Source organism: Dipteris shenzhenensis, chromosome 13 (assembly GCF_047967505.1).
Source record: "Dipteris shenzhenensis isolate YYH24624 ecotype China chromosome 13, Dip_SZ_1.0, whole genome shotgun sequence".
NCBI lineage: Eukaryota > Viridiplantae > Streptophyta > Polypodiopsida > Gleicheniales > Dipteridaceae > Dipteris > Dipteris shenzhenensis.
The window spans coordinates 34935802-34956950 of record NC_141608.1 but is presented as its reverse complement, the minus strand read 5'-3'; the positions used below and the strand labels follow the sequence as shown (position 1 = coordinate 34956950).

Below are 21149 nucleotides of genomic sequence, written 5' to 3'. Positions count from 1 at the left end.
ACAGGAGCGTTGCATGCCCCACATGCACTTCTCACCTTTGAGGTATTCACCAAACAAACAAGGTGAAAGCCATGATCACAAGGGAGGGCATAGTATCATGTGGTGGCCTGTCAAAACGATCTTGGCAGATTGGACAACATGGCCCATCCACGATGTATTGTAATGTTCTAGGTATTGTGGATGGTTTGCGCACGGCGAGGCCAACAAAATCACGACTGATTGTGGAGACTACACCCCCATCTTCAATATGTTACAAGGTGGCTTGTGCATCATGCGCTTGTTGAGAATAGTTGCTTGTTATTATGCACTTTCTCACGTATGCATTGTTGATATCAAGCCATTGACCGGTTTGGGTTAATAGTGTATGCAATCTTTCATTGTCGCTTCTCACCTGCTCAAGTTCTTGCAGCACTCGTCGATGCTCTGATGTTGCATCTCATACAGTGGGAGCCGTAAACGTGACATCGCGTTTTTGCTACAATCCCATATGGTCTCTAAATCATCATCCGAGATGAGGAGATGCGGGTACTTCATGCCATTAGGGTTGTGAGAAAAATTTTGGCTTGGGCAATTGCCTTTGTTTGCTCTTTTAATTATAGATGCCTGGTAGCGTCAGCCACGTCCATCATGAACTACATCGCTTGACTACCGTGAGTGCATTTGTCTTGGGCTTCGTACTTGGCTTGTATGGATGGTCGAGAGGGTGTTCTTGATGACAATGCCATTGTTTTGGTGAAGTGCTAAACCCTAGACATAATAGCATATACACGAGTTTAGGACATGATACATACATACATTCAAACACATTTGCTTCTCATCCTATTGCAAAAGATTGTTTTCTCGAAATTTCAAAGCATAAATGCTAAGCAACCAATGAAAAAACATAAATCCTAAACAACCAATGAAAAAACATAAATCCATTTCAAAACAATGCAAATTTTATTTTAGGAATATTTAAAAATTATAGGACTTGCAAATGGAAATATGATGACTTGCAAATTAAAAATTTATAGATAAGCTTTCATATTGTCCATTGGATGCATTGTGTCATTTTCATCAACACGATGTCCATGAAGTTTAGTTAGGAGCAACAATTCCATTGTCATCCATTATCGAGGCTCATTCTGGCACAAGTGGAGTTTACAATCCCACAATAGCTTGATTACATGCCCCGAGTATAGTTCATCATCTAACAGTGCGGACCTGCACCCCACAAGGAAGCTGGCTATTTTGCCAAGTAACCAACCGACAGCATAGCAATCTAACATGTTTGACCATGCGCCATTTGATTGAGGAAAAGCATCATTTCTTGCATAAAGCTCTGGTGCAAACCAAGGAAATCTTAACTTTGGAGCATGCACCTAAACCTGCTTGGGCTTGCTCTCAGTTCTGTGGAGACACCTTTCCCAATCAAGAATGCTCACCCGCACAAATTTCCCATCTAATTGAAATCTAGCACATAGTTTCCGGCATTCAAATCAGTGTGTATGAACCCCATCTCATGCATTGCATTCACTGCACTAGCAATAGCTACGCAAATGGCAAGAGTGTTCTTACAAAATATGTGTGCTTGCATCTAGCTCCATGTATCATGCCACGCGCATTGCGGGGTTGCTCGCGAGGTTGCCTCGCCTTGCCCAGTTCGAATAATCATGATACATGGAAGGTAAGTGCATGTCATGAATACTACCTCAATTGAGTATGGACTGATTAACCAAAGATCGCTAATGTGTGTGTAACTAATTGCGTGACACATTGCCCTATGCATTACAGTCATTGTCAACTCTGTCTTCAATGATCTATGTGCATGTGGATTATCATGCCTCAACTTCTTGCCAGCATAAGATAGGGTTGGCTTGAAACCATGCACACCCTCTATCTTAATCGGGTACACTTTTCCTTCCATCCCCCACCTAATTCCTCAAGAATTGTCAATGCAGCTAGTAAGAAGTGTACCGTTGTAGAGCACATGTCAACAAACTTCGTGCAAAAGTCTATTTGTGCCTTGCCATCTTGACTTCTTGTGTCTATTCTTTCTAATGAGCCACTTGCAACTTGGGTATAATATTACATGGCAACGTTCGATAGTCTATTGGCCGCACCTTTTTCCTTTTGATTTTTCCTATGAATGGCAGCACAAGATTCCTTCCATTCTACGAGCCACCCACTACAAGGCATAGGCCCTTTTCCGATGGTTAGACACCGACGTTTAGCACGCGCGGGGCGCTAACCATCGATATGCAAAGTGGGCTTAAAAGGTGTCACTACATAGCAACACTTTTGGCAAGTGTCGCTATATAGCGACACTTTTATAAACGTTGCTATATAGCGATGTTTATAAAAGTGTCGCTATATAGCGACACTTGCCAGACTTTTATAAGGTCATTATATAGCGACGTTTTATAGAAAGTGTTTTTCCCCATACCAACCTTTAAAGATAGTTTTACCCAATGACCAAAAACAAATCTTTTCATACATGTTTGATCCTTTGAAAGAATAAAAGTACAAGAGCATGTACATCAAGTTTGAAGCTCATATATTCATGTCCACGTTTGAGACTTGGCTTCATCCTGAGCCAAGTCTAGTGTGCCAAACAAGTCTATCTCCAACTCTATACTTCTTGATGATTGTCATCTTCTTCCTCAATATCGTGATCTCCATCTTTCTCCCATATGATGTCATTATGCACATCTTCCTCTTGGCTCATATTGTGATTTTCATCTTCTTCTCTAAATCCATCTAGATCAATTGGATCTGGCATTGGTAGTGGCATCTCCATATCCATATCTCTATCTTCAAAAATTTGCTTACTTGGTGGTGTAACTTGGATCACATACCACCATCTTCGATCAGAACGATCTGGATGAAAAACCACCTATATTGAAGATGGGTGCCAAATGCCATCAATTATATAAAACTATGCTTAAGTACATGTACCAATTGATATTTAAAAATGAAAGATTCAATTAATTAAATCATTAGTATGCACTTGCTCACAATGCTTGGGAAGAACAAAGACCGTCATAAATAGTTCTAAACCATTTTACATCAAGAATGAAACTAAATCGTCTCAACTCAATTTCATAGATTTTGTGTATGGTCCCACAATAATCCAACTGCGAGGAGAGAAGATTGGTGTCCAAAGCAATTGCTCGGCTATCTTGTGTGAAGTTAGCCATGACTCCATAATCATACGTGACTCTCTTTGAATCGATGTGTTCTACACAAAAATGTCATTGGTATGTCTAGGAGCTCTAGAAATATCAAAGACCTGCACTCCTATCCATAAGATTTGTAACTCCTCTATCAAAGGTGCCATGTACATAGTCTCATACTCAGACATCAGTTGCATTGCCCCTAAAAATAGAATCCATCATGTCCACGATACCCTCGTTATCATCTAGCACATCTGAGAGGCTATACTCCTTCTGAAAGTGTGAAGGTATACGCACACCAACCTCCTCATCCTATCTCAAGGTTTCATGTAATATAAGATCTTGTCTCAAGATTTTGTGTCGTGTACGCATGCAATATTAATCACAAACTCAAATAGCATTGACTTTTCGATGATCCATCACCATGTGCACCACCAACGGTGGATACTGGTTTGGGCTCCTCCCCATACATCCTCAAGTGGCGCATGACAATATGGCGTTGATGTCATACTTCTCGCTTGCAATGAGTGCAATGAAAATACCACCTCTTCGTAAGCCACTTTGCACTCCCGAGCATTGGCGCATCATTTGACAAGCTTTCACTTGTCCCTTCCATCTGCACACCTCCAAAGTCACAACATAAAATGCAAGGAAATCCATTAAGATCAAAAATATAGCCACCCATGAGCTCCTTTCCTTCTTCTTGGATCAAGTGCCTTGAACTGTCACTATATAGCGACGCTTTGCCCTATTTTGTCGCTATATAGCGATGCTTTTAGGGTATAAGTATATAGCGACACTTTTAAGGTATAAGTGTCATTATATACCGACACTTAGGGTTAAAGGTCGCTATATAGCAACCTTTAGGGTTAAGTGTTGCTATATAGCGACACTTTTAGGATATGAGTGTCGCTATATAGCGACACTTTCAGGGTATAAGTGTAGCTATATAACAAATGACCAGTGTCGCTATATAGCAATGCTGGGAGACTAAAACCCGAAATGCCGCGCGACACCGTCTTTCACAACTCTATTGCAAGAAAAGCAAAAATCTCTCCTCCAACGCTTTCCTCCTCTATTCGGCAACCTCTCTTTCCCCCTCTATTCCCCACACTCCTCACCCCTACCAAGCCCCTCTTCCATTGATAGTTGTGCTCCCTCTCCATCCTTCTCCCTCTCAACTTGTGTGAAAGGAAGTTTTTCAAGAAGGTGTGTCTCTTTAAGCAATGTGGGTTCATTTTTTGTGAGATTTCATTTTATGAGAGTTGAAGCATATTTCTCCTTGCATTGCTAAGCCTATGTGCTAATTTTCATGCTCGATTTTCAGAGATTAAGGACAAAAAACGAGATTTGCTCTTCTCTTTTTGGTATTTCTCTTCCTCCTCTTTCCCTTCCTTTCGTGGTTTCTCCTTGCTTGTAAGCTTATGCTTGTCCCCTCAATCCAATCCCTTTGGAAAGTTGCTTCTCCAAACTCCTCCTTCGTCTAACTAGTTATCTGAAAAATGGTATGTTTCCTCCCTTTTGTAGGGCTAGTCCATGAAACACTGAGCGGGACTTTTCCAGGTAAGAAAGTGCTTCCTTTTTTTTCCTTTTTTTGTTTTCGTTATTTGCATTGGTCTGCAACTAGCGCTTTAAGCGTTAGCTACAGTGATGGGCGTAGGAACCCTTTCTTCCCCTCTCTTCTCTTATTCCCTCTTCTTCCCCTCTTTTCCTCTTTTCCTCCCTCTTTAATCCCCCCTCTTTTCCTCCCTCTCTTATTTCCTCTTCTTCCTCTCTTTTCTTCTTTTCCCCTCTCTTTTTTCATTCTCTTTTCCCCTCTTCCTTCCTCTTCCTTCTCTTCTTTTCCCCTCTCTTATTTCCTCTCTTTCATCCTCTTTTCTCTTCTTTTCATAAGCATATGCATTTGCCTATGCTTATGCTTATGCATGAGCATATGCTCATATGCTCATATGCTTTTCCCCTCTCTTTTTTCTCCTCTTTTTCCCTCTTCTTTCTCTTCTTTTTCCCTCTCTAAGAACAATAGCATGGTTAGAATCTCACCAAAAGCTTGTAGGAGAGCGGAAAAAAATGAAGATGCGAAAATCTGCAGAAAATTCCGGTGAATGTCGGTGAACTGTAGAAAAAAATGACGCAAAGGGGGCCTTTTATAGAATCCAATTCAACATACCGGCCGGTATGTCACACACCGGTCAGTTTTCATGGCCAATGCATGCATGCCACGTGTTCGGTCCGTACACACCAATCGATATCACACTACACCGATCGGTATTTTCTTGAGTATACCGGTCAATGTGGTGATTCACCATCCAGTTTGTTGTATATCGGTTGGTATGGTGATTCACCGACCAGTTTATTTGCACTGACCAGTAAATCCCAACACTGGTCGGTATTTTCAAGAAAATACAAGTCGATGTTGGGATTTACCGGTCCGTATATGGTCGGTCAATTAGTGCATGTTGATCGGTTATAAAAAACACATTTTTTGCATTTTGAACGTCCACATGCGTTTTTAATTCAAAAAACACGTTCTTTTCTTTAAAAAAACATACTAAAAAAATCCCAGGTGATAGATTAATGGAGTGATATTCATGCAGAGAACCAATTTGATCGATTGCATGGAGTGTTGTCCAAGTAGAGGACTAATTTCATTAGCGGAGTATAGTTCAAGGAGAGGACCCAATTGATTGATCAAACGGGTATGTCTCTCATTGTAGAGTAACAATCTCCCAAGAGGTTCACCTAACATGCATCGGCCATGCAGTGTTCTACAAAAACAAAGGATGTTATGGAAATATTGAATACACCTAATGCTATGGGGGATGGAGCTATGTAAATGGAGTTAGAGTGATAGAGATTGCAATGACAATTGCAAGGTGTAGGGGGAGGAGCTATAGGAATGGCAGTTATAGAGTGTGATGTGGAGTGATGGTGATGGAGATTTACAAATATAGGGATGGGATCCATAAACATCAAAGGAAGAGGGACCTATGGTAATGATTATGTTGTAAGGTAAGTAAGAAGGAGAAGAGAAGCAAGCTACAACAATGCAAGATCTTGCAATGAAAGAGGCGGCCTGTAATCACCTTCAGAAAGAGTTCGTAATATTCACTATATATTGTCTTTAAAATAATGTCCCAAAGGTAAGGAAGATGAAGAAGAGAAGGGAGCTATGGCAATGCAAAACCTTGAGACAAAACAAACGAACCCTAACCATATTTTAGAAATAATTTGGAACATTCAGAATTTCTTTTTTGAATAATGCTTTGTAAATACTATTTTTTAAATTTGTCTTTGAATAATGAGAGAGAGAGAGAGAGAGAGGTAGGCAACAAGGTGATAGGACACACTTATTATTAATATATTAATGTTATATATATATATAGTTAGTTAGTGCATCTAGAGGCTGACAAGGTGAGGATAAAGGGCATGCATTGATAGAGGATATGTAGGCACTTTGATGTTGATGATTGTATATAATGTTGAGGATTACCTAACTTGGATTACTTTTGCTAATACTTGGCTATTGCTCTCTGTGTTCTTAGTTTTGACAGTCAAGACGGTTATAAAACATTATCCACTACCCTATCCATTAAATAAGCCATCTTGAATAGCTATAATCAATTTAATTTTCACAATTGATAGTGTTACTCTCGGGGGGGTCACTCATCATATGTAACCCTATCACGTGAGTTCAACAGAAGGATATTTTTTATTTCTAAAATTTACAAAAATAAATATACATAAGGGACCATTTCAAATAGTTTTGGAAAAAATTTACAGATTTGTATAGAAAAGGGGTACATTTTATTAATGAAAAATTTACATATAAGGGATTTTAAATATAGGCCTTGAACACACGTGATATAGAGGGTTTATGCATAGTGACCCCCCCGAGGAGTTACTGGAATACTCTCTATGACAATGTACGATTGTCTCTACTTATTCTTAAAGAGTTTGGCTTATGACGTTGAGCTATGTTCGTAACTGTTGTATTCGACCTTTATGTGGCTTAGGAACCATTTGTAGCACCTCTGATTTTGAGAGTGTAGTACCACTTACACATATTGTAATTTATTATTTATTGCTCCATTACATGATTCTATTTCATTATGCTATTAGAGAATCAATTGATGTATCAAGCTCTTAGCTCTTTGATGTGGCATGTGTTGTGCTACATGCAATAGATATCTTAGTGAAGCCTCCATGTGTGTGCATGTAAGGTAACTTGCCGTGATCATTTTTCTTACATTCTCCTTAATTTCTAGGTAGACATGGTTGTAGTAAGTGTAGTGAATATTGGCACATTGTGAGTGGGGGTGATAGGGAGGTATTTCCTATATCCACGGCTATACTTTTTGGGTGCATTCTCAATCGAGAGTATGTTTAAGCCATCTATTGACAGATATTGTTCTCTTGCTCCTTGCTCACAAACTCTTAACATCCCAAGGCTAGAACTATATACGATAGTACTACATTTCATCTACACCCCCACAATCACATGTGTTGTGCTACATGCAATAGATATCTTAGTGAAGCCTCCATGTGTGTGCATGTGAGGTAACTCATTGTGATCATTTTCCTTACATTCTCCTTAATTTCCAAGTAGACATGGTTGTAGTAAGTGTAGTGAATATTGGCACATTGTGAGTGGGGGTTATCAAGAGGTAGTGCCTATATCTACAGCTATACTTTTTGAGTGCATTCTCAATTGAGAGTATGTTTAAGCCGCCTGATGTAGAGGGAAGGTTGTTATGGTGACTTGACGGATAATGTCCTGTTGCTTCTTGCTCACAAACTCTTAACACCCCAAGGCTAGAACTATATATGATAGTAATACATTTCATCTACACCCCCACAATCACACATCATTGTGGAAAATTCAAGCTATCTTGACTGAGCTGGACCCATCAAACTCATCTTCTAGCTTTCTTCAAAGGTAGTGTAGTTCCAAGTTACTTTGTTGTCTTGAAGATGTATAGAATTTGTGTAAGGTAACTCACCGTGATCATTTTCCTTGCATTCTCCTTATGTCTTAATTAGTTGTAAATATACAATGATGCTCAAATTGAGGTTATGAGTTGTCTTTTTATATATATTTATGCATGGTGTAGATACATATATTTACTCTAGATTGTGGCCAAGAAAATGAGATTTTGTGTGGCAATAGGAGGGTAAATGTGTCAACATGATATTTTGAATGGTCCTTTCCTAACATAACATTCCATGCCTTTTAACATATGTGGTAAATGTGGGGTGGAAGTTTAGGGGTGATGGTGGCAAGATAAAGCCTTGACCAAAGTGAGACCGAACTTCTGGAACATATCCATCTACTTGACTTCTTTAGCACCTTGCATCGCATATTGCCTTGGTGATCAGTGAGGAGGGAGATGTTGCTATGGGGGAGAAGTAGGTGGCGTTCTAGGTGGAGCACATCTGCCTCTCAAAAGGAGTCAATTTCTTGCCCTTCACCACATGAAGGAGACTGTATCTCTCAGAAGCAATGACTCAATTGTTGATTTCCAATACATCATCTTGTTGTGGGACAAGAAATCATACAACCTCTAGGGAATCATGAAACAATGAAGGATATACAAAGGACAATTGTTGTTGCGAAGCACAAAAAATGATGTACGCACCATCTGATCCCTTGGCAATGTTTGCTATTATTTACAAGAGACGGCCAAGCTGCTCCAACAAAAGTAAGTATAAAAGCAAAGAGAATTGCTCCTTGGATGGTGAACAATTCTATAGAATGTAAAATCACCTAAGTTCTATCTCATCCCATTCCTACTTGAATGCCTCCCAGATGGCAATGTGAAGTGCCCATTCAAATTGTCCTATTTTGATCAACCATTTGTCGGATATATATATCTTCAATATCTACACTAGCAACCACAAACAGGCATATGCATCAGACAATAGTTGCAAAGAGAACAAGTCCATTTTATGAATACAAGCTATAGGTAGTCTTGAGATTGGATTGAATTCTATTCCTCCACTCACTAAACTACAACACTATTTGCTTGGATAGATGGCTGTTGGACTATGGAATCCAGAGAATTGAGAGGCAAAGCGATGGTCTTCATTCCCATCCAACAGCAGAGCAATCTATGTTGCTATGTAATATTCTATCATCTTTTCCCCTAGGATCCAGTTGACCCTCTTTTGCTTCATTGCCATCCCTTCATGCCCGATCGCCCCTTCCATTGCCTCCGGTCCGCAAATTTTTGTCTTATTACTAGACTCATTTCATGCAAGTGGAAGAAGATGAAACCGTGAAGTGTCTGAATAGTTGGGAGAAAAGCCTGGGCAATGAGTATGTGCCCCCAAATAGCTAGACCACTAGAAGACTCTGGATGAGTACGTGATCTCACTATGGTTGTTATGGTACGAGCACTTGGGCTACTTGGACAACACCTTCTTGCAACCCTAGAGCTTGGAGTGCATCCCCAACATGAACAGTATTGCCCCATAGTATGAAATCCCAAGAGGGTGAACATAATTGTTACATGAGTAAACAAAAGAGGAGAAGACACGTTGGAGCTAGGTTTGAAAGTTGGAAAGTCTAGAACATGTCATTGTGCTGAAAAGAATATAAAAGTAGGACCTTTCTTTCACTTTTAATGTCTAGAAGAATTACTCGAGAATCTAATTATCATTTCTCTCAGATGGGATATATACAAGAGTGAAGCATTCTAGCCAACTAGACAATGCAGTTTCAAGCAAGCACAAATTAGTAAGAGTATGGGTACATAGATACTATAAAGGTTTGAAAGTGGAGGGGAGCAATGACATTTAAGCCTGCCATTCATTGCTTGCAAGGTATTTCAAAAAGATTAGACAAGTGAAAATATATATTAGCACTAGCCCAAAATGCCACCCAAGGGGATGTAAGCATGTTTCCAAGGTAGTTGAACTTGCTTGATCAGAGATGACAATAGGTGGATAGGAACTATGGAAGAATCAATAAAAAAGATGGATGGACTGGCAGTGAGAGGCAATTATGGTGATGAGGAAGGTGGTCTTGATGAGCTATGGTGATAGAGATGGAAATGGAGGTGAAGAAGGCATTTGGCCAGCCTCTGGGGCTTTATAGCATTTTTCTCTTGAACATTTGCAAGAACATTAATAAGGATACAAGAGAGGGATTTTTGTTATTGGTTAATGGGGCAAGCATTGGCAATAGTATTGGCATGATGAAAGAGCTCAACTACAAACAATTTGAGCTCAATTGTAGAGCTGTTCATTGGTGATTCGCAAAGACAACAATCCAAGTACCCAACATCAGCCACTAGATTCTAGTATAGCTTTTTTGTTGCAGTGTTTATTATTTTTACATGATTCAGCACCCTTGAAATTGATGGCCAAATTTGAAAAAATAGAGCTTGCTGTGATGTGGCAGATTAACACATGGAGAGAGAGAGAGAGAGAGAGAGAGAGAGAGAGAGAGAGATGTAGAAAAATAAATAAATAAAAAGTACATACATACACACACACACACACACATACATATATAGAGAGAGAGAGAGAGAGAGGGATGAGGTGGTACATGGCACTCAGAGGGTGCTGGGATGTGGCACCCCTCATTGAGGGATGGATGTGTTGGCTCTCTTTAAACTCAATTTGTTGGATCATGGTGGAAAGAGCAAGCACAAGATGAATATTCATTTCTTGCATTTATTGGAGAGCAAACCTTACATCTTAAAGCATCATGGAACCATGTGGTTTGTCATCCATGTTGTTGTCTCTTTTGCTCCATAGCATTTTCATGCGAGTAGAAAGTGTGTTTATCCTTAAGCATAATAGTCCATACCTTAAGGCTAGAAAGGTTAACCTAGCTATACATGATCATCTCTTCTCTGTATCTCTATCTCAATATTCCTTATTTATGATGTTGCACTAAAAAGGAAATACCATCTAGGAGGACTCCTTGCAGCCACTCTTATAAAGATAATGGGCAGCACCTACAAATATATAATCAACTCTTCTGTATATCTCTATCTCTATATTCCTTATTTGTGACGTAGCACTCCAAGTCCCCTCCTTCTATTATGAAGGTAAAGGGTGAGAGTTGGAATAGAGGCAACAGATCCTCATGGGAAATGATAATTCTAGAAACAGTCGATCACTTTTGTCTTTTAGGACGCTTGCTAAATCAAATTGAAGGTGAATCGACAACTACCCCACAATCAACAGTTTGAGTTGACATGCCTCTAGCAAAACATCAATCATAAGCGAGATGAGCAGAACTCTAGAGAAAAGGAGGATGCTCACTAAATTGAATAGAAGCTGAACTCAAAGTTGCCACAAATACTGAGACTCAAATCCACATGCATCTAGCAAAGCATCAATCATGAGAGGAGATGAGACTCACAATGTGCAAGAACTTGGGCAGCCTCAGTTTCCACATCGATATGGAAGGGGATATTCTCACACTAAAAAAGTCATCATTCCTTAGATGAGGATGTTTCAAGGACGACACTTCCTTGCGTGGATTGAAAACCATTCAGTAGTTCTAGGGCATGCTCTTCGTTTTCTTCTATCTAACATATTTTCTTATTTTGAACCTACCATGTGTCAGAGAAAGGGGAGTTTCAAGAAAAGAAGAGTATCGCATGGCAAAAGGAGGAACTTTTAGGAGGCAAAAAAAGTTTTTAAAATATTTTTTGGAGCACTATAAAATTTTGGAATTCTTAGAAAATGTAATTAGGTACCTATAATTTTCATATATGAATACCATGTATAGACATATTTTTGTCTCCCATTCTTTGCGTGTGTGTGCACGCACACACACACACCCCTATACTTATGGTGGAGGGGTTCTTGAAATCAAAGGCATTTTAACATCCCACATTGAGACCCAGTAGAGCAGGTCTCTAACCCGTCATAGACGGGTCAGGCACTCATTAGTATAATATCTCAAGTTAATGTTGGGATGTTTATCGAAGATTCTACTGTGATTATGATAGTCATACAAAATATCATGACTAGTGAGGATTGCCGAAGCTGTCCTCATCATGTTAATGTCCATTCGATGTGTTTATGATTTATAGTGGCTCCTTCCTTTCATAACTAAATATAGTACACACCAATTTTCAGAGAGTGAATATTTAGTTTATCACGGTATTTATATTTCAACTACCCACTTGTAGGTTCTATGATAAGTTTTCTTGTGGCCTTACATGCCTAAAGTTCTTCCCAATACTATTCCTTATGTGGAGACATCACTTTTTCTTATGGGAAGACAACACCTCTACTTGAGGTGCTCATTAGACCCTTTCCTTTTGGAAGGCTAAGTGTGTGTGTGTGTGTGTGTGTGTGAGCGATGCGAGAGATAGTGAGAGAGAGAGAGGTATATATATCTATATATAATGCTAACACAATGATGTTGCTTACATCAAAATATCAAGTTGTCAAGATGTGACATCTAAACTTTGTGAACCATTGTAATATTAGGCAACTTAGCTCCAAGGCTTTTTTATTACATGAAGAACCAACCAAGTGCATGTGAACTATGTACGTCCACATAATCTAGGTTTTATCATCAATTCTTAAAATGTGTTTAAGAAAAAGACATACAAACTATTATATTGTAGAATTTTGTCCATACATAGATGATCTCTAGGGGGTGCACCAAATGTATGTGATCCTTTGACATGGGTTCAAAAGGAGGGCTATTTTTTTTAAAAATCCACAAAATTCCACCTTAAGTAGTCCTTTGAAATAAGGGAAAAGGAGTCTACTACCTCTATGTAAGTTTTATTATTACCTATTGAATACTTTCTTTACATCAATGGAAAACAATTATCAACATAGACTTATTCAAATGGGAAAAGGAGCCTATAGCATCCCAATTACTTCACATGCTTTTGCAAGTACTTTTGTGATGAAGAATGTGTCATTTGATGTCATTGCCCCTTTTACATCTTCGTATTTCTTTTGAACATGTGTTTTGTCCTTTGAAAGGGCAAAAGAGGGAGAGAGATGATTAATAGAAATAAAACAAACAAAAGCAAAAAGTATGCATCACCAATTTATCCCAGAGATGCTAGCACATTGTCATTTGCGCTTTCCAATACTTAGAACAACCTCAAAAGGTTACTACATAGGTGTAGGGACAATGTGACATTAGTTCGACTTTGAATCAATATTTCAATGGCAAGGACATCTTAACCTGAATAACATAACACCCTCAATATTTAAATGACAAAGGACATCTAAATAACATAACACCGTCTCCTTTTTAATGTCAAGGTTTCTTAAAGAAAAGTAGGCACTCATTTCGATTTGGGAGGAAAAATAGCGCCACCATGGCATTCAATTTCTGTTTAAAAATCTATGTTGATGGCCAAAAGCAAACAAACTTTGACAAACTAAATTTTTTGATTGGAAAATCTAAAACAAGTCTTATAGCATGTCAAATCAAAGGACAAGACATGATCTAGATTTCTAGTTTTTAAAGAAATTAGGTCCTCATGTCGAATTGGGACGAAAAAAGCCACCATCGCTTTCATTATATATATAAGCCAAAAGCAATCAAACTTTTACAAACTATGTTCTTTGATTGGCAAATACAAATTGGGTCATATAGCATATCAAATCAAATTACAAGACATGATTTTGATATTTATGATATTTTTTGCACCATTTAGTAAGTTGAATGCATCAAATAAGCATTAGTATGAAGCTATGGATAATTTTCTCTACTAAGTTAGAGCATGGTCACCCATTTCAGGTTATTATTTATGAAGGGTGATGATGGTAAGGGTGTTTATAGACGTAGCCCATTGTGCGCAAGACTGCCCAAGGATCGTGGATGGGCAAGATTGCCTACCCACGTCCAGCCCATGGCCCAAATGCATTCAATGCACCATGGGTAGGCATAGGTGAATATAGTCTATAAACACCCTAAGGGCGGTTACACACCACCCACTCCCAGCCCAAGCGAGAAACGGCCTGGGTAGGGAGATGTGTCACTATGGCAGCTTTGTATAAGGACTCCACCATGCCAATATATATATATATATATATATATTGCTCAACCATGCCAATACTTCTTTTGCATATTTAAGCCTCTTAAACCCCAGCACATTAAAATGAACACAGAAAAAGAAATTATTTATTGCTTTTCTTTGCTTCGACAGTTGGTTTAGCATAGATTAGATTGCCTTAGAGGAGAGACAATTCTCCAAGTTGCCAATCGAAGCCATGCCCAAATTTTTCTAACTAGTTCCTTATCGTTGTCAGTATCTTCGCTCACATGCGGTTTCACATGCATAACATGCTATTAAATAAGACCTTTCACCATTTACCAAGAAGTTTATCAGTGGGCAGATTGCATGAGCAGATAGCAGATATCAGTGGACAGATTATATGTCATGGGGCATATTGGAGCTTGATGACTATAGTGGTCATTTTATTTCATTGTAAATCTTTATTGGTTATTTTTATTGCATTTGTACAAATATTTAAGCTCATTTATTGTCATAAAAAACCTTGTAAAGTCTTCTAGGCTATTTTTCACATTTATTTCCATATGAAGCGCCTTGTATTAAACCCGACCATTCACTATTTAACGAGTATCAGTGGGTTGCATAAGTGGATATCAGTGGAACAATTTTTAGTGGGTAGATTGCATCAGTTGGGTATCAGTGGACAGATATCAATGGATGGACAGATTACATGTCATCAGGAAGTTTGGAGCTTTATCACTAGAGTGGGCATTTTATTTCATTGTAAACCTTTATTGGCTAATTTTCTTACATTTGTACAAATATTTAAGCCGTGTAAAGCCTTCTAGGCTATTTCCCACATTTATTGCTATAAAATACTTTGTAAAGCCCTCTCCGCTATTGGTCACATTTATTGCCATATGAAGCCTTGTAAAGCCTTTTGGGCTATTTCCCACATTTATTGTATCAAGCCTTCTATATTGCACTTTACTTGTATGTATCTAAATTCTTCATTATCTTTTCTTGTAGGATTATGGAGCAATCAACTAATGTGGCGGCTAGTCTAAATGACTCTGAGATTAGAGCATGGGTCTCTGATGTCACTTTGAATTTGAAAGGAAAGGAATATAGCCCCAACAGCTTTGGTAGGTAGACTCGATATCACATGGGCAGAGGAGCTTGGTTTCTTCATCAAAAGGAAAAGAGACTCTTCCTACTTATGTCAAAAATGGAGTTCAATGATGTTGACGATCCATGGGATGCTACATTCTCTAAGAAAGATATGACTTCAAGCCTTGTAGTAGGCATAATGATAGAGCCAAAACAGACTTTTATGGATATTTTCACAAAGATTCTAGATCCTAAAGTTGGCGGTCTTCATTTTGTTGTGCCAAGGAGAGACTCAAAGACCTTTGTGATGCCTCCTCCTCAACCATCAAAACTGGTCCAAGTGGGAGAGGAACCCGGCCTCTACTGTGGAATCATGTAAATCTTTCAAAAAGCTTCCAAAGGACCATAAAGCTCAGTTAGTAAGAAATCTCAGAGGAAGTGCAGGTACAATTCAACAAATTGATGTAGCCCTTCCAATGGATTGGATGAGCACAAATGATATGCCTATTTTATGCTCCACCTAGATGGTAGGTTTCATAGATGCAAGCATTCCTCTACAAGTTATTGCTTTCTGTGGTGCAGATGAGGACGCCTTGGTTTTTTATGTCCTTGTGGAGGCAAGGCAAAGCATATTCACAAAGGTTTTCCAACCAGATCATATAGACCAACAAATCACGGATAGTCAACGAGGTCGAGATCAAAGCCAATGACACAGCAAACTCGACAATGCATTGATGCAGGGGACACACTCATAGATCTTCCCTCCATGTTCACTAGTTCGGACGCACGACTAATGAGGGTTACAATAGCCCTTGCCAAATGCAAGGCCATCACCAAGCCATGCACAGGTCACCATCAATGCTCTATCGCAGGGTCCCTATCATCAGAGCCTCATTCATCGTCAAGCTCCCCTTGAGCTTCCACCTTGAGCCACTGGCCAAATTTCTCTCATGTATTATATCTAACATGATATGATTATGTTATATTCATTGTGGGTGATGATTCTCATCTAGAGACTCCACCATTTTGGCTCATTGTATCAAGCTTCTTTCAATCTCATAGACCCTTCTGTCTTTTGAAGACTTCTAACAATCTCTCTCTCTCTCTCTCTCACACACACACACACACACACACACACACACACACACACACACACACACACACACACACACACACACACACACACACACACACACACACACACACACACACACACACATCCACACACACACACACACACTTTTTTTTTTTGGGTGAAATCCATCTATCTTTATATTACAAAGATGTTGTCCCCAAAGCAGAGATCAGCAAGTACAAGAACCACATCATGAGAAAATCTCTCTCTCTCCCTCCCTCTCTCTCTCTCTCTCTCTCTCTCTCTCTCACACACACACACACACACACACACACACACATACAACTAGCTAGAGTGTTACCAGATACGACACTTCATTTTAGCATCATGGACAAGCAAATACACCATATTGCTTAGTAATAAATGATCATTGTTGCTGATACAACATAACTAATAGCACAACACAGCTTTTTATTGTATACAGAATTAACAAAACTTCAACAGATGACCAATACTATTAGCATGTATAAAAATATACTTCTCACTAGCTTTTATGCTTCGTCACTGTTTAATGACATTGAACTAGAATTGAGTCTCTCGCCAAGCTCTCAAAAGACACCTCTAGATGGCATTATAGCAATATAGACTCTCTCTCACACACAAATGCACACAGAAGAAAGGAAAAGTAAACTCACATGAATAATTCTACTACAAAAAATCAATATAAAGCCCAAGATCTACTGCTACTGGGCTCCAATTAAGAGATATCCTTGTCTGATAAACAATGGCCCCGTGGTGAGATTACAATAAAAACTGTCTTTCAAACGGACGATCCCAAGCAAGTTTTAATGCATCACTCAACTCTTTAACTCTGTATATCAAACTATCTACCAAGATGGAGGAATATTGTTTGAAAAGTCATCTAGGCTTTGCAAGAATCCCCTCTACATAATTGGAAGCCTAATTGATTATGCTAGTATATCGACAAATTAACAACTTTCATTGTGTATTGCTACCTGTTTTCTTTGTTAGAGAAATTGGTGGACCTAGAGCTGAGGCGGAGTGTAGGTTGTCTTTCTATGATGTGACCCCCAGGAACAGAATTCAAATTTAGAGCTTCCCTTTTCCAACTAGGCAAAAAAGCAACATCACATGTACGATTACTTTTCCTCAGATCAGCACCAGTATTTTCATTTCGTGATGATAGTAGCGTCCTATTCTAACCTTGCACTCTAGGAATCTGGTGTTAAGAGTCCTCCCTCTTGAAGCCTGTGCTTGTCAATGGTAAGCAAACTGTGTGTGCAGAGTCTGTGGGGGCCAATTGTAAGTCACCCTGCTCACCTTCCTGTTGCATAGCCAAGCCACTTAAGTAAGCAAACGAATAAATCCAGATACCTGGGCTTTACAAATCTAAGCATACCTGTGATCTCCAAAATTGGGACTCCCTATGCTCATTGTCATTTCTTATTTTTTTGCCTAATTCAAAATTCTCCCTAGGTTCATGGGTATGATGCACCAATATTGTACCCTAGAGGTTTTTCATCAAGTCATCACATGATGACAGTGTTCAGCAATGTGTAGTAAGTTTATTAGTGGTATGGTGCACATAATGATAACATATGTAACACAAACCAACTTCCAAAACTAGCAAATAGTATGCTTACATGTGGCTGCAAATTAAGTCCCTCCCTTTGGTCTAGTTTAACAATCCCAGATGTAACAGGAACCACTGCAAGACCATCTCTAGCGATGGATTCACCTAAGTAGTTATCGAAAGTAGCCTTCTCCTTCCAACAAGTTTCATTTTGCAACTTCTCTAGCTGAATATCCCGTTGCCTTATCTCAGTGCTCATTCTGGTAACACCGTGGGCCTATATTAGAAATTCCTTCATGATATACCAAAGCACAAATGCTTGAGCAAAAATACGATTTACAATCAACCACCTGTAACACATACACAGCATACTTCTCTGCAACAAGAGATCTCATACCTCCAATTTGACAGCTCTGTCTTCAAGGTCGCTATTTCATGCTGGGAAGAAGTTAACTCACTCTGTACCTTTACGAAGTTTAACTCAGTTGTTCTCAAATTGTTATTTATGTATGCACTTGCTTCAATTCATGATCCATCTCTAGCAGCCTTCCATGGAACACTTCAGGCCTCGCAGGATATAGCATCAATCCCCACTTGAAGCTTCATATTTTCTGCCAATATGTGTCTCTTTTCTTGGACAAAGCCAAAAGTATTTCATTAACATTACATATCCAATATCTTAGATGCACATTCAGATAACACATCTGCAGACAATCCATAGTGCACCTTGGTCCTCCATTCCCAAAAACATCCAAATCTAACCTTTAGCACAAACTAAGAACCTAGAAAGGTCATCTGTGTCCAGCTCAAGAGGCTAGCTCTTGGAATTCTTTAATGATTTGCAAACCACGACGTGAAATGCAAAAGGCTAGTACTACAAGAGCCGTGGTTCTAAGCATTAGAAAAAGGCATCTCCCACTATAAAGAAAGATCATGTGGATGGAAAACGGTTAAAAGAAGAGAAAGATGAAGAAGACTCAAAACCCGAAGCTGAAGATGATCAGGATGAACTCAAATCAATCAAAAATCTCAATCTACATCTTAATGAAGTAGTAACAAATGATGATGTGGGATATATCTGGGGTCCAAGGATGTGGTTTGTGAATGCCTGAGATGTGGAAGCTACATCTATCTTTACTAATAGCCGAAACCTTGATATATCCTATGCACTGCAAATATACGAGGCTTTGAGAGATGGAAAGAAACCTGTGGCAAGCAACGTGGTCCTGCGTCCAATAATGTTTTATCCAATCAAAAATAGCTTTTTGGATCAAATTACATTTACAGGGCCTACACATTTCGAGGAAACCTTCACTCAATTCTTTAAAGAGAATCTTAAAAATATTCCACATGAACAAGGTCAAGAGGCACAATGTGAGAATATGTTGAAGGAAGCAAAGAAGGAATTCCTCCTTAATTGTAGATTCTAGCCCATTGATGGTCAACATTGGGCTTATGCTTGTCATCAGATCGCCAAAGAAGCAAAGGAGGTCAAAAGACTCACTTTAGAACAATTTGCAAAGATATCTTCATTCCATTGTTATCCTGCAACCATCTGTATATTCAAGCATGAGATCAAGTATTTGATTGAGTCCAAAAGACTTAATCATTATGTCCATGGAAAGCGTAAGATATCCTCAACATCAGAGGTCTTACAGAAGGCAAGGGTTGTATGGACAACATTTGGTTATCCAAATCCTGATTTGAAGAGAAAGGTCATAAAAGCAAATGCCGACACACTCACAAACTTCTATACTTCTTTGAGTGCAGTTGTGCCTAGGGGAACTCAAGAGCGAGAAGAAAATATGACAAGCCTCAAGGTGGTGAGAGATAGATATGCCGACTACACTTCCATCATTTTTCATCCTATTGAAGTGTTCAATGAGATGCTTGAAGCGTGCATTGCATGTGAGCATGGAGAGTTGACTTATGAAGCTCCTTTATTTGTCTCCTAAAAGTCAAAGGTAATGGATAAGCAGTTGATGGCAAGGATGTGGAGGCCTATAAAGTACTTACCTGACAAGTATGCATCCATGGCAACACATAAACTTTTAAAGAAAGAATGGTTTTTTGGAAAGAAAGACAAAGACCACTGCTTGGAAGAATGCATCAATGTACAGGTGAGGCGTGATGTAGTGCATAGTGCCATCAAGTATTTGCTGTCAGAGAAACAAATCCCACTTAGTCATTGTAACATTGACTATAATGTGGTCAAGAATATAGCTTCTTTGTCAACACCCAAGGTAAAGATATGGGCAAACAAGTGGATTAAAAAGGATGAAGATGGGTCAGAAATAGTAACCTCTTACATGAAAAAAGAAATCCCACAACAGGTGGTTGCATATGTGGAAAGATTGATCAACGAGATAAGGATGCCGACACATATGCACCAAAGCTTTCAATTCAATGTAGAGGTTACGTCAGAGTTTGGAGAGCTTGTGAAATTCAGGGGAGTTTCTGAGGATGACTTGATCAAGAATGAGTCAGCATGGGACAAGCCACAACTATTCTTCATCAATGAAGTTTCTAGTGATGATATCCATAACTTCATTGATAGAATAGTATATACCACCATTATCAAAGTGGCAATTTGAACATTGTCATTTTTGTTGATAAACAAGACAGAATTCAAACGACGTCTATCAGTGGAGCAAAAAGATGGGCACAGCTGTGGGTGGAGAGTTGCCTACAACCGCATGTTGTTTCTTAGAGAGACTTATGATTTGGAGTTACCAGTCAAAATGGAATCATATACAGAAACCGATCTACTAGTGTTTCGGGTTGAGAGTACTCAGCATCTAATTGCTACCATCTAATTGCTACCATTGGGAAACAACCTGAAAATATGACCATTGCAGCATGTATAAAACCTTATCTTTATACTTGTATGCTTGTTCAAGCATTTAATTGAGATGTGTAAATCTCATAACTTTTTTATATTTTCCTCCAAGAGGAGAAGAGAATGAGTCTAATGAAAGCATGCTATCCTTATACTTCTATGATTATTTAAACCTTTATTTTTATTTGGGATGTGCAAATCTCATAACTTTTTAAATTTTTCCTCCAAGAGGAGGAGAGAGTCACTCTAATGAAAGCATGTATGAAACCTTATCTGTATACTTCTATGCAGTCTAATGAAAAAACCATTATTAATGTTGGGGAACAACCTAAAAATATGACTACATTGCAACATGTATGAAATCTTATCTTTATATTTCTATGCTTGTTTAAGCCTTTATTTGGGATGTGTAAATCTCATAACT

The 21149-nt window shown here is 38.8% G+C and overlaps 1 protein-coding gene across 2 annotated transcripts; it reads right to left on the bottom strand.

Moving 5' to 3' along the window:
• Nucleotides 1-17237: 17237 nt before the first annotated feature.
• Nucleotides 17238-18720, bottom strand: LOC147895338 (uncharacterized). 2 transcript variants are annotated; one of them, XM_087384329.1, is made up of 4 exons: nt 18284-18720; nt 17957-18163; nt 17713-17820; nt 17238-17637 (listed from the first exon to the last, which is right to left on the bottom strand). In XM_087384329.1, the coding sequence occupies exons 2-4, from the start codon at nt 18143-18145 to the stop codon at nt 17539-17541; spliced, it is 396 nt and encodes a 131-aa protein (XP_087240455.1). In that variant the 5' UTR covers nt 18146-18163; nt 18284-18720; the 3' UTR covers nt 17238-17538. The 2 variants fall into 2 exon arrangements, with proteins under 2 accessions (XP_087240455.1, XP_087240456.1); XM_087384330.1 differs by having other exon boundaries at nt 17957-18146.
• Nucleotides 18721-21149: the final 2429 nt, after the last annotated feature.

What these genes read in the sequence shown, in the direction of transcription:
- LOC147895338 (XM_087384329.1), bottom strand. Translation starts at nt 18,145, where the DNA reads ATGAGCACTGAGATAAGGCAACGGGATATTCAGCTAGAGAAGTTGCAA. An exon ending in GACTTAATTTGCAGCCACAT is followed by an intron (nt 17,821 to 17,956) that starts GTAAGCATACTA and finishes AAAAACCTCTAG; the next exon opens with GGTACAATATTGGTGCATCA. An exon ending in CCCAATTTTGGAGATCACAG is followed by an intron (nt 17,638 to 17,712) that starts GTATGCTTAGAT and finishes GCTATGCAACAG; the next exon opens with GAAGGTGAGCAGGGTGACTT.